At 46.8% G+C, this 18,266-nt stretch overlaps 1 protein-coding gene across 9 annotated transcripts in view; it reads right to left on the bottom strand.

The window, feature by feature from the left end:
- The window catches only part of PNPLA4 (patatin like phospholipase domain containing 4), a 103,213-nt gene that overhangs the window by 75,244 nt on the left and 9,703 nt on the right, over nucleotides 1-18,266 (bottom strand). For 8 of the 9 annotated variants that reach the window (XM_061137068.1, XM_061137061.1, XM_061137066.1 and 5 more), the window contains one exon: nucleotides 3,952-4,017. The exons of the other annotated variant lie outside the window; for it this stretch is intronic. In XM_061137068.1, coding sequence (XP_060993051.1) covers nucleotides 3,952-4,017 — 66 coding nt within the window. The remainder of the gene's footprint in view (nucleotides 1-3,951; nucleotides 4,018-18,266) is intronic. 9 annotated transcript variants of the gene reach the window in all.

Here is an 18,266-nt window from a genome sequence, read left to right as displayed (position 1 = left end):
TAACAGACTGAATAATAAAATGTGTATGATCATCTCAATGGATGCAGAAAAAGCTTCTCACAAAATTCAAGACCAATTTATGACTGAAAAAAAAAAAAAAAACCACTCCAGAAAGTGGGCAGAGAGGAGATCTATCTCAATATAATAAAGGCCATATACAAGAAACCCACAGCAAACACCATTCTCAATGCTGAAAAGCTGAAAGCATTTCCCCTAAGATTAGCAATAAGCTAGGGGTGCCCAGTGTCACCACTATTAATTCAACATAGTTTTGGAAGTCCTGGCCAGAGCAATCAGAGAAGAAAAAGAAATAAAAGGGATCCAGATTGGAAAAGAAGTATCGTGTCACTGTTTGCAGATGACATGATAGGATACATAGAAAAACCTCAGAGGCCACAAGAAAACTACTAGAACTCATCAATGAGTGTGGTAAAGCTGCCGGATACCAAATTAATACACAGAAGCCTCTTGCATTCCTACACGCTAATAACAAAATATCAGAAAGAGGAATTAAGGAGAGAATCCCATTTACCATCACAACAAAAAGAATATCTAGGAAAATCAACCTCAGGAGACAAAAAGACCTGGACTCAGAAAGCTGAATACACCGAAGGAAGAAATCATAGATGATACAAACAGATGGAGAGGCATACTGTGTCCTAGGTGTAGAAGCATCAACACTGTGAAACTGACTATATTACCCAAAGCAATCCACAGATTCAGGGCAATCCCTGTCAGAACACCAATGGCATTTTTTTTCAAAGAATTAGAACAAAAAATTTTACAGTTTGTATGGAAACACAAAAGACTCCAAATAGGTTATAGGTTCATCCACCTCATTAGAACTGACTCAAACACGTTCCTTTTCACAGCTGAGTAATATTCCACTGTGTATACGTACCACAACTTCTTTATCCACTCATCTGTTGATGGACAAGAGTGAAGTGAGTCAGAAAGAGAAAGATAAAGACAGTATTCTAATGGATATATACAGAATCTAGAAAAATGGTACTGAAGAATTTATTTACAGGGTAACAGTGGAGAAACAGACATAGAGAATTGACTTATGGACATGGGGAGAGGGGAGGAGAGGGTGAGATGGGGGGAAAATAAAAAGACTCCGAATAGCGAAAACAATCTTGAAAAAGAAAAACAGAGCTGGGGGAATCAGGTTCCCGAGCCTCATACTCCAAAGCTACAGTAATCCAGACAGCATGGTACTGGCCCCAAAACAGATCAATGCTACACGATAGAAAGCCAGAGATAAACCCACACATCTATGGTCACCTAATCTATGACAGATAGACGGAGAAACAGCGGAGGTGGCTGACTTTATTTTTTGGGGCTCCAAAATCACTGCAGATGGTGACTGCAGCCATGAAATTAAAAGACGCTTACTCCTTGGAAGGAAAGTTATGACCAACCTAGACAGCATATTAAAAAGCAGAGACATTACTTTGCCACCGGCTAGTCAAGGCTATGGTTTTTCCAGTAGTCATGCACAGATGTGAGAGTTGGACTATAAAGAAAGCTGAGCGCCAAAGAATTGATGCTTTTGAACTGTGGTGTTGGAGAAGACTCTTCAGAGTCCCTTGGACTGCAAGGAGATCCAACCAGTCCATCCTAAAGGAGGTCAGTCCTGGGTGTTCATTGGAAGGACTGAATGTTGAAGCTGAAAGTTCAATACTTTGGCCACCTGATGCTGACCCATTTGAAAGACCCTGATGCTGGGAAAGATTGAAGGCAGGAGGAGAAGGGGACGACAGAGGATGAGATGGTTGGATGGCATCACTGACTCAGTGGACATGGGTTTGGGTGAACTCCGGGAGTTGCTGATAGACAGGGAGGCCTGGTGTGCTGCAGTCCACGGGGCCACAAAGAGTCGGGCATGACTGAGTGACTGAACTGAACTGAATCTATGACAAAGGAGGCAAGAACATATAATGGAGAAAAGACAGTCTGTTCAGTCAGTGATAGTGGGAAAACTGGACAGCCCCATGTAAAAGAAAAAGATTAGAACACTTCCTAACATCAAACACAAAAATAAACTCAAAATGGATCAAAGACATATATTTAAGGCTGGACACTATAAAACTCTTAAAGGAAAATATAGGCAGATCACGATTTGACATAAATCACACTAAGATCTTTCTGACCCACCTCCTAGAAGACAGAAAATAAAAATAAAAATAAGCTAATAGGACCCAGTTATACTCGAAAGCTTTTGCACAGCAAACAAATTCATAAATAAGACAAAAACACAGTCCTTATAATGGGAGAAAATATTTGCAAATGAAGCAACTGACAAGGCATTAATCTCTAAAATACACAAGCAGCTCATGCAGCTCAATATCAAAAAAAAAATCTGCAAACAATAAACGCTGGAGAGGGTGTGGAGAAAAGGGAACCCTTTTACACTGTTGTGGAGAATGTAAATTGATGCAGCCGCTATGGAGAACAGTATGGATGGTCCTCGCAAAACTAAAAATAGAACTATCACATGATGCAGTAACTGCACTCCTAGGCACGTATCCCAACAAAACCATAATTCAAAAAGATGTATGCACCTCCATGCTCACTGCACCACTATCTACAAGACCCAGGACGTGGAAGCAACCTAGATGTCCATCAGCAGAGGGATGGATAAAGAAGATGAGGTACACAGCGACGGACTATTACTCAGCCACGAAAAGGAATGAAACGGTGCCACTGGCAGGACATGGACGGACCTAGAGACCATCCCATAGAGTGAAATACCTCAAGAAGAGAAAAACACATATAAGATCCCTTACACGTGGAATCTAGAAAAATGGTACCGATGAACTTATGTGGCAAAGCAGAAGTAGAGAGACAAGACTTAGAAAACAAAAATGTATGCACACCAAGAGGAGAGGCAGCAACGTGGGATGACCTGAGAGACTGGGATTGACAGATCTACATGCCTGATACTGCGTCTAACATAGATAAGTAATGAGTGACTACTGGTGCAGCACAGGGAATTTGACTCAGCCTTCTGTGGTGACCTGTGTGGGAAGGAAATTCAAACAAGAGGGAATATCTGTAAACACACAGCTGATTCCCTTTGCTGGGCGGCAGAAAGAGGGAATATCTGTAAACACACAGCTGGTTCCCTTTGCTGGGCGGCAGAACTGACACAGGGCTTCCCTGATGTAGCTCAGAGTTTAAAGCATCTGCCTGCAATGCGGGAGACCAGGGTTCGATCCCTGGGTTGGGAAGATCCCCTGGAGAAGGAAATGGTAACCCACTCCAGTATTCTTGCCTGGAGAATCCCATGGACGGAGGAGCCTGGTGGGCTACAGTCCATGGGGTCGCAAAGAGTCGGACACGACTGACAAACTTCATTTTGACTTTCTTTCCCCGATGGCTCAGGGGTAAAGAATCCGCCTGCCAGTGCAAGAGATGCAAGAGACACAGGTTCGATCCCTGGGTGGGGGAAGATCCCCTGGAGAAGGAAATGGCAACCCACTCTAGTATTCTTGTCTGGAAACCCACTCCAGTATTCTGGCCTGGAGAGTCCCATGAACAGAGGAGCCTGGCGGGTCACAAAGAGTCGGACACGACTGAGCACACACACATATGCGTAGAACTAACACGGCACTGCAAAGCAGCTATACTTCAATAAATTTTTAAAAAGTCTTTTGCTTCATTGCATATTAAAAATAAGGGTAAAGTTTTTTGTTTGTTTTTTTTAACCAGATGAAAAAAGGAGGGCCCTAGTCAATCATTCTCAATCACGAAATCTCAACTCTAGGGTCTCATGGCCCCTGCACTGGACTTTTTTTCTTCTGTGAAACAGAGACAAACCCATGAGACAAAAGTGACAGGAACAGAGCTGGAGCGACCAGAATAATAACAATAATAATGGATCTTCCAAAAGGAAATGGATAACCCCAGGAACCACAGATCCTGTGTCAGCCATAGAACTCTTACCTGCCCTTTGTACTCCACTGGTTTCAGCCCTGCATAGATGGGCAGGAAGCTGCTGGCTAACAGGACCTAGTGGACAAAATAAAGACACAGCTCGTGAAATGAGACAGCAACACGCCCTACCATCTATTTCACACATCACCTACTAGCAGGTTACAATCATTTAAACACAAGAGTCTACTATAAAAATGAAATACAGTCCATGTATTTCATGGGCACAGTGGAAGCGAAAGCGTTAGTAGCTCAGACATGCCCAACTCTTTGCAACCTCGTGGACTGGGGTCTTCCCAGGCTCCTCTGTCCAAGGGATGCTCCAGGCAAGAATACTGGAGTGGGTTGCCATTCCCTTCTCCAGGGGATCTTCCCGCTCCAGGGATTGAACCTGGGTCTCCCGTGCTGCAGGCAGAATTCTTTACCAAGTGAGCCACCAGGATGTACTTAAACAGAAGATACAATTTTTCATACAAGAAAAGACATTAAAGACATTGGCACAATTCATGGTCCTCTGACTATCGACTTCACCCGAGAAGCACTGGCACTTTAATGGTAGGTGGCTGAGTCATTGCATGATTAAGGTCCAGTTCAGTTCAGTTGCTCAGTCCTGTCCAACTCTTTGTGATCCCATGAACCACAGCACGCCAGGCGTCCCTGTCCATCACCAACTCCCAGAGTTTACTCAAACTCATGTCCATTGAGTCAGTGATGCCATCCAGCCATCTCATCCTCTGTCGTCCCCTTCTCCTCCCGCCTTCAATCTTTCCTAGTGTAAGGGTCTTTTCAATGAGTCATCGGTTCGCATCAGGTGGCCGAAGTATTGGAGTTTCAGCTTCAACATCAAGTCCTTCCAATGAACATTCAGGACTGATTTCCTTCAGGATGGACTGGTTGGATCTCCTTGCAGTCCAAGGGACTCTCAGGAGCCTTCTCCAACATCACGGTTCAAAAGCATCCATTCTTCGGAGTTCAGGTTTCTTTACAGTCCAACTCTCACATCCGTACATGACTACTGGAAAAACCATAGCCTTGACTAGACGGACCTTTGTTGACTAGACGGATTAAAGTCCAGGTGTGTCTAAATTCCCACGTGTGTACAGGCTGCAAGTCAGTTATTGACGATGTTCTATCCCACATTGTGAGAATCATTTGGACGTTTCAATCTTCCAGAGGAACTAACCCCTCTGGTTGTCATGGCAGTGACTAGCTCGCAGCTGAGGGATGTTTGCATTTATGTCACCAGGCCGTCACCGAGGGAAGAAAACATGTTACATGCCAGGGACATGCCCTGGATATGTCATGAGACAGCGGCTGCTAGGAGCACCAAGTATACTTTACCTTCCTTTTAAAAACTCAAAAGAGACTGCCGTCACAAATATTACCGTCTCCTCCCACAGAAAAAGCCGGGTTCTGGGGAGCTTTCCTGACATGCACAAGTCAATTGTGCAATGCAGTTTGCAAATCGCTGTGTTCTATCATGAAAGATACAGCATTAGATTCTGAATACTTACGCTCCAATCCTTCAGTTGATAAGTCAAGACTCCATGGCTGTTTGCTGTGAAAGATTTCATCAAGCTTCTTTCCCCAGCAGGAGTTATTCAGAGATGGATTATGGCCTTTAAAATGACTTGTGCAATATCCATTAGGGCTTCTCAGGTGGCACTAGCGGTCAAGAAGCTGCTTACCAAGGCAGAAGACATACGAGACGTGGATTCAATCCCTGGGTCGGGAAGATCCCCTGGAGGAGGAAATGGCAACCCGCTCCAGTATTCCTACCTGGAGAATCCCATGGACGGAGGAGCCTGGTGGGCTACAGTCTATGAGGTTGCAAAGGGTCGGACACAACTCAGCGACCGAGCACACACGGGATGCATTAAGAGTTACTTAGAAATCAGAAGGGCATTTCCCCCAAAGGAACAATGCTGTACCTGTGATTTGTGCGGCCAGCTCTCACAAGCTGATTCATTCTGAAGGGCTAATGATGAGAGGCCCAGTCACCAGCATAACAACCTGGTAGGAAGAGCCGACTCATCGGAAAAGATCCCGATGCTGGGGAAAGATTGAGGGCGGGAGGGGACGGGGACAACAGAGGACGAGATGGTTGGATGGCATCACCGAGTCAAGCACTGATACACAGACACGACCCTGTCTAAAACAGAGAGCTAGCGGGAAGCTGGTGCATTAGCAGAGGGAGCTCAGCTCGGCGCTCTTGTGATGACCTAGAGGGGTGGGATAGGGCGGGGGGAGGTTCAAGAGGGATGCCATGTGAGGGGAGGGATGGATGCATACATATGGCTGATGCATTTCATTTTAGAGCAGAGACCAACACACAGTGTAAAACAACTATACTCCAACGTAAAAACAAAATCCTATGATAAAGCACAACAGAAAATATTAAAAAGAATGTGCATATATATGTGTGTGTATGTGTATAACTGAATCACTGCCGTACAACAGAAAATAATAACTGTAAATCAGCTATACTTCAATAAAAACAAAAGAAGAAAAAAAGAAGAAATTGGGGTGGGAGGTGGGAGGGAAGTTTAAGAGGGAGGCGATGTGTGTGTACCTAAGGCTGATGCATGTTGATTGGATGGCAGAGACCAACACAATATTGTAAAGCAATGATCCTCCAATGAAAACATAGAGAAATAAATAAAAGAAGAACCGTGAGGTGCCGAGAGCAAAGCACGGACCCGAGGTATGACAACAACCCTGAAGGAGAGGTCACAGCCTTCTAAGGAGGGTCGGCGCTCACGAGCCCTCACTGAGGCATTCATCTCCAAAATCTCAGCTTCAGTGGGGACGTGACAAGAGAGGGTGCCATGCCTGCCGCTACCCGCACCCTTCCCAGAGAGGTGCGAGCCGGGGTGGGCATCCTCTCTGGTGGTCTGCGGACGATCACAGCCATCAGCGGGGCCGACAGGACGGAAACCAAGCAAACTCAGGCCCAGCGTGGTCAGCCCCCCAGTCGCCCTGCCCTGGGCAGCTGGGGTCTTTCAGAACAAAACTGGATACAGTTATAGTCACGGCCTTCACCCTAATTAATCAGTTGCCCACTCCTTTTAAAAAACGTAATTACAGGGGCTTCCCTGGTGGTTCAGTGGTAAAGAACGTGCCTGCCAATGCGCGAGACATGGGTTTGATCCCTGGGTCGGGAAGATCCCCTGGAGGAGGAAATGGCCACCCACCCCAGTATTCTTGCCTGGAGAACCCACATGGACAGGGGAGCCTGGCGGGCTACAGTCTGTGGAGTCGCAGAGAGTCGGACACGACTGAGTGACTTAACACTTTCTAGCCAGTGCTCTGGGACCACCCAGCGGGATAGGGTAGGGAGGGAAATGGGAGGGGAATTCGGGACATCGTGGTCGTGGGGGAACGCATGTATGCTTTTGGCTGATTCACGTGGATGTATGCAAAAAACATCACGAGATTGTAATTATCCTCCATAGGCTCTCCAAGAGTCAGAAAAGACTGAGCAACTTCACTTTCAATTATCCTCCAATTAAAATTAATTAAAAAAAAAAAAAAGAAAGCTGTGGAAAAAAAAAAGTACAAAGGATACAGTGCTGGGGGGAAAAAAATGTATTACAGGACTTCCCTGGTGGTCCAGTGGTTAAGAATCCAGCTGCCAATGCAGGGGACTCATCTCCTACTGTCCATGGGGTCGTAAGAGTCGGACACGACTTACATGACTAAACCGCTGCCACAGGGGCCTTTAAATAACCAAAGACACTCTATGACTCTAGTCGTTTATTTCACTGTGCGTGCGGGCTCAATTGCTCTATCATGCCCGACTCTTTGCGACCCCACAGACTGTAGCCCGTCAGGCTCCTCTGTCCGTGAGATTCTCCAGGCAAGAATTCTGGAGTGGGTGGCCATTTCCTCCTCCAGGGGATCTTCCCGACCCAGGGATCGAACCTGCGTCTCCTGCCTTGGCAGACGGAAACTTCACCACTGTTCTGCCTGGGAAGCAAGCCCCTAACTTCGCTGTAACAGCTCATTTCACTATGCTGTGCAGACATGTAGCTTGCAAAAACAAAGAAAATTTTTAAAAAACACCACTACCTTTAGAAGCTGAATTATGTGGGTTCCCCCATCCCTCGTGTCAAGATATAAAGTGAAGTGCACAAGTTAATGCCCGAATCTCTTTTTGAGGTATTGAGAGATGAAAAAATGCTATGCAATTACTTTGTCACAGATAGGAACAGTTAGGAATCCTCTGAACTGGTTTGAAGAGTGCAGTGAACTGGAAAATACCCATCATTTTCCCCCAAAATCAATGTATTTGTTCTGTCACAGTTTATTCTGGCTGCTCATTTGTGTATCAAACTGTGGTTAGTAGGAAAATTGGCTTTCGAGAGAGAGGAACTAAGCGGCTTCTCCTACTGACACCTTACTGCAAGCAAATAGGATTTTCTAAGGAGGGAGATGGTTAATGAGATATGAAACACTAAGGCTAAATATGCTCTTTTACTGCCTTAACCTCACCGGCGTCCCAGTAAAATTTTTCTTAATAAATCTCGATACGTCTAGGGCCGGGGGTGGGGGTGGGGGTCTCAAGTAGGGGTGTCTGAGCCCTCCGGGGATATTTAGCCATGTCTTGGGGGTGCTTTTTGCTTGAGAGGACTGATACAGAAGGCAGAAACCTACTGTTCCTTCCCCATCACTTAGTCCAGCACTGTAAGAATTAACACCTGTGTTGGGACTTCCCTGGTGGTCCAGGGGCTGAGACTCTTGTGTTCCCAGAACAGGGAGCATCCATCCCTGGTCAGGGAACCAGATTTCACACACCGCAGCTTAGAGTTCACAGGCCTCAACTAAACAGCTTGCGTGTTGCAACGAAAAGCAAAGATCCCGTGTGCTACAAGTAAGACCTGATACAGCCAAAAGAAAAAAAAAAAAAAAGGAAAGAATTACATGTATGTTAAACCACTATTTTGGCTTTTGTTTCCCAGAGCTTTCCTGGTAGCTCAGTGGTAAAGAATCCAATTGCGATGTAGGAGACTCGGGAGACTTGGGTTCGATCTCTGGGTCGGGAAGATCCCCTGGAGGAGGACATGGCAACCCACTCCAGGATTCTTGCTGGGACATTTCCCACAGACAGAGGAGCCTGGAGGGCTACAGTCCTTGGGATCGCACACAGTCGAACATGATCGACTGGCTGAGCATGCTCGCATGCATCGCAAGGACACCATGATAAGAATAAAAGTTAGTGACTTCCTTGACAACTGTATAAACCGTGGCCAAGTGCATGTTCCACACACGTTAGGACTAGCTCCTCTCATTTTTCATTGCACAGAAAAGAGGTGTTTAGAAAATGATGTAGCCTGGCCTCCTTGGAGAATAAATTCTCAACAAGTCTCATTTATGCCTAAAGTTGAATGTGGCGTTTAATGAGAATCTGGCTGTTTATCCAGAGCCTGCTGGCGTAGTTGAAATTCAAAGACAGGCTCAAATTTATCTTCCCCAGTCTTTCCAAGATAATGACCAATCTTAAATTCAGTCCTTATTTCACCTCCGCAAGGCTAAATGTGAGATGTTCCTGGAAAAAAAAAAAAAAAAAAAATCACGCTCACTGTGTGCAGGGGAAATTGAGGGCATCGTAGTGATGGAGATGGGGTTCTTCTTCCCGAGAGGGACACCATTCTGCATGGACGCCCTCCTGGGTGTGTGTATATCACAGAGCATCCGTGGATGTCGAGAGACCATCTCAGAGCATACCCCACTGCGTTGTCTTTAAACACGGATTCCACAATTTGTACCAATTCAGACAGGTGCCAAAGCTCTATCCCTCTGCTGTTGTTGTTTAGTAGCTCAGTCGTGTCTGACTCTTTGCGACCCAATGGACGGTAGCCCACCAGGCTCCTCTGTCCGTGGGATTCTCCAGGCAAGAATTCTGCAGTGGGTTGCCATTGGCTTCTCCAGGGGGATCTTCCGATTTAGGGATCAAACCCGCGTCTCCTCCGTCTCCTGTAATTGCCGGCGGATTCTTTTACTGGCTGAACCACCGGGGAATCCCCATCCCTCTGTGGCATGGTTAATTTCAAAATCATTTCTGCTCAGCTGTGGGGGTGATACATGACTTTAAAACTTTTTTTTCTTCTTATTGAGATACAGCTGATTTACTATGCTTTTTTTTTTGTTGTTGTTTTGTTTTGAATATAATTGCTTTGCATGGTTGTGTTAGCATCTGCTATACAACAGCCAGTGAATCAGTCATAGGTATACATACACCTCCTTCCTCTGGAGCCTCCCGCCCATCTCCCCACCCCACCCTTTAAGGTCATCGCGGAGCACAGAGCTGAGTTCCCTGTGCTGGGAAACCATAAACAAGACGAAAAGACCACCCTCTGAATGGGAGAAAATATTTGCAAACTAAGTAACTGACAAACGAGGAGTTTCCAAAAACGTACAAGCAGCTCATACAGCTCAATAACACAAACAAAAAAACAAACAAACAAAAAAACCCAACCAAAAAATGGTTGGAAGACCTAAACAGACATTTCTCCAAAAAAAAAAAAGACATATGGATGGCCAACAAACACATGACTTGGTTTTAAAAAAAGGATTTACTTCTCTACATATCCTCTGCTGAAGGCTAATATTACAATATGTTTGGATTTCCTGATTGCATGTTTCCTTTTGAAGAAAAATAGCTCAGAGTAAAACCTGGAGCGTAAAAGGCAGGGACTGAAGCGAATGCATTCAGACATTTGGGGGAACACGACGCAAAGCGGCCCACAGATAAAGGAACTGCCAAGGACCCATGATGGCAGATCAAGCCAGTCAATCTTAAGGGAGACGAAGCCTGGATATTCCCCAGAAGGACCTTTGCTGAAGCTGAAGCTCCAGTGTTTTGGTTATCCGGTGTGAACAGAAGACTCATTGGAAAAGTCCCTGATGCTGGGAAAGATTGACGGCAGAAGGAGAAGGGGGCATCAGAGTATGAGATGGTTAAACAGCATCATTGATGCCATGGACATGAACTTGGGCAAAGTCCAGGAGTTGGTGATGGATGGGGAGGCCTGGCGTGCTGCAGTCCATGGGGTCGCCAAGAGTCGGACACGACTGGGTGACTGGACAAGCAACCAAACCAAGGGCCCATGACAAGTATTTGCCTCTGTCGCTGGGTCCCCTAGGGCTTCCCTAGTGGCTTGGGTGTTAAAGCATCCGCCTGCAATGCAGGAGACCCAGGTTTGATCCCTGGTTTAGGAAGATCCCCTGGAGAAGGGTGTGGCAACCCACTCCAGTATTCCTGACTGCAGAGGCCCGTGGACAGAGGAGCCTGGCGAGGCTACAGTCTATGGGGGTGGGGGGGGTCACAAAGAGTCGGACACGACTGGGCACTTGTGGGTCTCCTGGTAGAGTCTCCCCAGGGCTGGGGTCATGGGGTGGGATGGGGATCAGCTGCACCCCCTGGCTCTGCAGGGCACTGCCTTCATGGGAGCGCCTTCTCTGCTGCGCCCTGTGTTGGCGAGGGCCTGGCACTCTCAGACCTCTGATGGCAGGAGCCCCCAACGCTGTCTGAAAGGCCTTCTTCTTCCACGCTCTGGCACCACAGGGCCTGACTTCAGTCTAGACGGCTGAACTCACCTGACCCCGTCATCCCAAGGTTACCTGGGCACATGGCCACACCCTTCCCGTTGTATCCTAAATAGGCAGTCTCCTTCTTTCCAGGACGCCCAGGCTGAGAACGTTCCAAACCTTTAAGCCCTACTTCCATTTTGTGGAACAATTCCATCTTGAAGTCTCTTCCCCCTTCTCGTCTCTCACTCTAAGTAGTCAAGAGAAACCAGGTTGCTCCTTCCACGCTGTGCTTGGAAACTGCCCCAAACATCCAACATGAGCACTAGCAAGTTCTAGCATCCACAAAACAGGGGAGACACACACATGAGTCTTCTTGGTCAGTTCATGACAATGATGACCTTTCCTCCGCTGTCTGCTTAAGATTCCCTGGTTTCCAGGGACTCTGCTTGCGGTCCCAGTGGTTAAGGGCCTACCTTGCAACACCAGGGATGTGGGTTTGATCCTTGGTAGGGGAACTGGGATCCTGTTCACGAAGGCTAGGCGCTGCGACTTCTGAGACCACGTGCTCCGGACCAGACACAGCACAACCAGGGAGCCCATGGATGGCAAAGAAACATCCCGCGTGATGCAACACAAACTTTCCAAGGGCCGCAACTAAGGCCAGATGCGGTCAAATAAAGTAATTAACAACAACAACAAAATGGCTCGCTTCTGTCTGCGACCTCATCCACATGGCCTGCACGCCCCAGGTTTCTCTAAGAAGACGGAGGCTCTCTCCGCTGTTTATGGTTTTCTTTCCGAGTGCTCACGGGAACCCGCTACGGCAGTGAAGGCTTTTGCTAGCCTGCGCCTCTGAACTCACTGAGGCTCTGCCTGGTTTCATTAGCTCAGTTCCAGAGCCACTTTCAGGTATTTGTTACAGCGGCTGCTTGCCTCTCAATGCCAGGCCCCTGTTCTAGTCCATTCAGGCTGCTGCAAACAAAATCCCACAGACTGGGAGGCTTAGGAAACGACAGGAGTTTCCCTCGCACAGTTCTAGAATCTCAGCAGAGCAAGCCTCCGTGTCTACTGAGAACCCACTGCTACGTCCTCACCTGCTGCAAGCAGTGAGGGGAGCTCCCGGGGGTCTCCTTCCTAAGTGCACTCATCCCATTTATGTCAGTCAGCTCCACCCTCAGGAACTCGTCACTTCCCAAAGACCCTCCACCTCCAAACACCATCGTACTGGGGGTTAAGACTACGTACGACACGGGAATGTGGGAGGGATACATTCAGGCCACGGCAGTAAGTTCCATCGCCATGGACACGTGATGCCGAATACTTTGGAAATCCAATCCCAGATAAAATGAGTCTTTGGACCACATATGTTTCAAAAGACGTTCTGAGGGGCGTCCCTGGCCGTCCAGTGGCTAACACTCTGCGCTCCCAATCCAGGGGGCCCGGGTTCGATCCCTGGTCAGGGAACTAGACGCCACATGCTGCAACTAAAGATACCTGATCCCCCAACTAAAACCCAACGCAGTCAAATATTTTTTTAAAAAAGAGATTCTTAGAAAAGACTCAACTATCATTGTAGCTCAGACGAAACAAGAATTTTTCCACGGTGCCAAAAACGAAGTTAACTTAAGTGTGAATCATCACACAAAAGCACGTGGGTGAATGTGCACCAGGCCAATGGTGAGAGGTGTAAAACTCAGATGCCTAAAGCAGTAGTAATAATCAATTTCCCAAGATTTTATAGATGTAGGTGAGCCACCCACATGACATTAGTGGTAAAGAACTCACCTGCTGATGCAGGAGACATAAGAGACGCGGGTCCGACCCCTGGGTCAGGAAGATCCTCTAGAGGAGGAAATGGCAACCCACTCCAGCATTCTTGCCTGGAGAAGCCCATGGAGGGAGGAGCCCGGCAGGATGCAGTCCACAGGGTCGCAAAGAGTTGGACTCGTCTGGAGCAACTTAGCGTGCACATGAGCACTTTGCTCATGAACAAAGATAGGAGTAAAAGAATGTTTAGGAAAGGGTGAATTCTATCAGGTCAGTGAAATAAAATAAAAGCTGGGGCTTTAATTTCATGACAGACTCACACAGGAGTGCAGAGCAGTGATGAGTGTGGCTTCCGTTACTATGTCTTCATTATTTATTAAATATTAACTGGAATTAGGGCTTCCTTGGTGGCTTAGCTGGTGAAGAATCCACCTGTAATGTGGGAGACCTGGGTTTGATCCCTGGGTTGGGAAGATCCCCTGGAGAAGGGAATGGCTACCCGCTCCAGTATTCTGACCTGGAGAATTCCATGGACTGTATAGTCCATGGGGTCACAAAGAGTCAGACACAACTGAGTGACCTTCACTTTCACTTTTTGCTTTAGATTGAAAAAAAAAAAAATTGGAAAGAACAGCTATCTCAGACAGCAGTTCCCACTGGCCTCTTTCATCAGAACATAGCATGTCACCACCCAGAGCGGGAGGGTTTATTTATTTTTTTTCCCGTCATGATGCTTTTTTCTTCTTCACTCTTGTAGGTTTCACCAATCTTGCTCTTTGAACTACATACTCATGTGTATTCCAGGCATATATTTCATACATTATTATCACCACCATCTGCTGTCAAGGAACTAACCACCTTTTTTTTTTTTTTTCCAGTTTCTGCAAAAGGTTAGAGCATTCTACTCAACATTTAAAATGCATCTCGTATAACCTAGGATACATGTTAATTATTCAGTTATTCTCCTTACAAGGTATTATGCAGTGTGTCAACTGTTTCTCTTCCGTTCAATGAACCCAAGTAATTACGCTAGTTCTCTGAGTAGTTATTATACAAAACAAAGCAAATCAGAAGAAAAAAAAAAAAGTCCAGTTTACGTACGGCCACAGTTCGCTATTCTGGAGAAGGAAATGGCAACCCACTCCAGCATCTTGCCTTGGGAAGTCCCAGGGACAGAGAAGCCTGGCGGGGTATAGTCCGTGGGGTTGCAAAGAGTCGGACACGACTGAGCAACTAAACCACCACCACGGGTCGCTTTTGCTGCTTTAACAAGCGACAGCAAACGAGAGTCTAAAAACAAGACAAATATTTGGACGATCCTAGGGGGATGGAGATCGGAACCCAAAACGGGCTGGATCCACCTGAGCGAAACAATTAAGGTGATGGCAGGGCCTTCCTTCCTGAGGGCTCCTGGGGAGACTGGGTTTCCTGCTCATTTGGATCTTGGTAGAGCGTCAAGTTCCAGAGGCTGTAGGACTTTGGTCCCTCAGCGTCGCTGGCTGGTCCAAGGGGTGCACACCCTCCGTGACCTCCTTATGAAAAGTCTCTTATTTCTAAACCCACACAGGCTTAGCTGGGGTCCGCCCACGTATCCCAGCACCACTTAGACCCTCATGTTCATCCTGTCTACACAATCCCCTCTGCCAAGCAAGAGGCCGGATTGACAGGTCCTGGGGAGTACAGTGTGGACATTTTAGTGGGGAGGGGGGGATGTTAGTCACACTCCCACATGAAAGGAATTAAGAGGGTGATTTTATCTAGCAGCGGCAGAGTGGGGGCATGGCCACCAAGCAGAATGTTAGACACCTGGACTGCTGTGGGGCCACTAAACTAGCTCCCTTATTTTGTCCAGATCACTGAATGTGAAGGATAACAGCTTCTTCGTACTTTTAGTAGGTGCCCCCTCAGTTCATGGATTTATCAGTTCATATTCATTCATGGAACACACATTGATGGAGCTGGCACAGTGTGAGGTCTGGGCACTCAGGGGACAGAAGGCAGCAGTCCCTGACCCTCCGTGGAGCTTACACTCTAGTGAGGGCAGACAGACAAAAACTACGTTAAACAGAGCAGTCACAAACGTATGCTGAACAGTGGTCGGTGATTCACGGTGCAAGATACGGAAAATATCCAGACCACCTGACCTGCCTCCTGAGAAACCTGCATGCAGGTCAGGAAGCGACAGCTAGAACTGGACATGGAACAGCAGACTGGTTCCAAATAGGGAACGGAGTACGTCAAGGCTGCATATTGTCAGCCTGCTTATTTAACTTCTATGCAGAGTACATCATGCAAAATGCAGGTTAGATGAAGCACAAGCTGGAATCAAGATTGCCGGGAGAAATATAAATAACCTCAGATATGCAGATGACACCACCCTTATGGCAGAAAGCGAAGAAGAACTAAAGAGCCTCTTGATGAAAAGTGAAAGAGGAGAGTGAAAAAGTTGGCTTAAAACTCAACATTTAGAAAACTAACATCATGGGATCTGGTCCCATCACTTCATGGCAAATAGATGGGGAAACAATGGATACAGTGAGAGACTTTATTTTTTTTGGGGGGGGGTACTCCAAAATCACTGCAGATGGTGACTGTAGCCATGAAATTAAAAGATAGCTTGCTCCTTGGAAGAAAAGCTATGATCAACATAGATAGCATATTAAAAAGCAGAGACATTACTTTGCCAACAAAGGTCCATCTAGTCAGGGCTATGGTTTTTCCAGTAGTCATGTATGGATGTGAGAGTTGGACCATAAAGAAAGCTGAGTGCTGAAGAATTGATGCTTTTGAACTGTGTTGTTGGAGAAGACTCTTGAGAGTCCCTTGGACAGCAAGGAAATCCAATGAGACCATCCTAAAGGAAATCAGTCTTAAATATTCATTGGAAGGACTGATGTTGAAGCTGAAACTCCAATACTTTGGCCACCTGATGCAAAGGGCTGACTCATTGGAAAAGACCCTGATGCTGGCAAAGATTGAGGGCAGGAGGAGAAGGGGACGACAGAGGATGAGATGGTTGGATGGCATCACCCACGTGATGGACATGAGTCTGAGTAAGCTCCAGGAGTTGGTGATGGACAGGGAGGCCTGGCGTGCTACAATCCAGGGGGTTGCAGAGAGTCAGACAGGACTGAGCGACTGAACCAAACTGAACTGATAGGAAATATCAGGGGTTCTGTAGATAGAGTAGCCAGGCACAGACTCAATGAAAAGGTAGAAACCATGGGCAGAATTCCTTTCAAGGGAAAACAAAAACAAAAACAAACAAACAAAAAATTATATATATATATATATATATATATATATATATATATATATATATTTCGGTGGCCCCACTGCACAGCATGTGGGAATTAGTTCCCCACCCAGGAATGGAACCTGGGCCCCCTGCAGTAGAAGCTCAGAGTCCTAACCGCTGGACCACGAGGGAAGTCCCTCCCCTCCTGTTTTACGATGGGATGACAGTCCCTTATTTACAATCTTGTCCCCTTACGCACAAGAAGAGGTGTTCTGACCCACTGCCAGCCTGATGTCTCTGTGTTGGGGTTGACGATTTGAGACAACTTAGGCATGGATTTACCAGCTTCCCCCTTTCTAGTCTTTAAGCCTCCACAAGCTTAACAATTACATTATAGAAAAATATTTTCTTAAGACAGATTGAATATCAGTGTATGAGTGAGACAGGAGTGATTGGTACACAGAGGGAAAATATTCTAATCTCTTAAGTCGCAGAGTAACTTGTCAGCTCAACACTTCATTAGGTACTTCAAATCATATCATTCAAACGTAAAATTTAAACAGGGAGATTCAATAGTTAAAAAAAAAAACCCACAATGCATTTATCATTTAGTTCACGTGGAACTTTTAGCTCTCACGCTCAATCCATCACCGGCTGCTATCTGCACACACATGTTCTCTATCACCAGAGGCTTGCTGTGTTTCCCACAGAAAGATAAAGTGTGAGTCCCTCAGTCGTGTCCGACTCTTTGTGACCCCATGGACTGCAGCCCACCAGGCTCCTCTGCCCGTGGGGATTCTCCACCCAAGAGTACTGGAGTGGGTAGCCATGCCCTTCTTAAGGGGATCAAACCCAGGTCTCCCGCATTGCAGGCAGATTCTTTACCATCTTTACCATGAGGGAAGCCCCACAATACCCACAGAAGGAAAAGAAAAATCGGCTGGCGTTTCTAAGAGCAGTGCATTCTTGCACATTAGTCACTCAGTCCTTCTGACTCTGCAACCCCATGGTTGTAGCCCGCCAGGCTCCTCTGTCCATGGGGTCCTCCAGGCTAGAATACTGGAGCAGGTTGCCATTTCCTTCTCCAGGGGGTCTTCCCGACCCAGGGATCGAACCCAGGTGTCCTGCATTGGCAGGCAGATTCTTTACCAACTGAGCCTTCTGAGCCAGTAGGGAAGCCCTCCTGTGTCCTTACCAATTTAAAATATGTCATGTATCCCCTTACCAATACATTGCTATTTGCAAGTCAGCTGAAATAGCTCCCAGAGATCATGAATTCTCAACCAGCTTCCACGTGTGTGCGGACAGAAAGGCGTCACCGCCAAATGGAAGAAACGAAAGGGAACATTCTATTGAAAAGGTTAAGAGACCCGGATTCCCACTGGCAATCGGTACACCCTGGGGCGCGTCACATACAATCTTTCCGCCCCTTTCTTCTGTTAAAGAAGCAACAGAAGAGGCGTAAATCACGCCTGTCCTGCCTGATTTACAGAAGGGCCGAACGCGGTAGTCCACGCACAAAGTCTCACGTGAGCTGCGGAGCATTAACGTACAACCATGTAAAGAACAGTTACTGGTACTCAAGCTCATTCACTCAGTAAACGTGGCCCCAGTGAACATGAGGAAACACACTGGGCTCGTCCGCAGGCCTCTGGGAGCCGCCTGCTGTGCTGTGGCCTCAGGAACACTGAGATCCATCCATCGGGATCCACGCAAGACTGATGGAGCACCCATTATCTGTGAGGCCTGAGAGGCAAAGCCGGATTTACAGCAGGGGTTCCAACGTCCA

Source organism: Dama dama, chromosome X (assembly GCF_033118175.1).
Source record: "Dama dama isolate Ldn47 chromosome X, ASM3311817v1, whole genome shotgun sequence".
Classification (NCBI taxonomy): Eukaryota; Metazoa; Chordata; class Mammalia; order Artiodactyla; family Cervidae; genus Dama; species Dama dama.
Note: the sequence above shows the minus strand (reverse complement) of the source record. Positions and strands in the feature narration are given on the sequence as shown.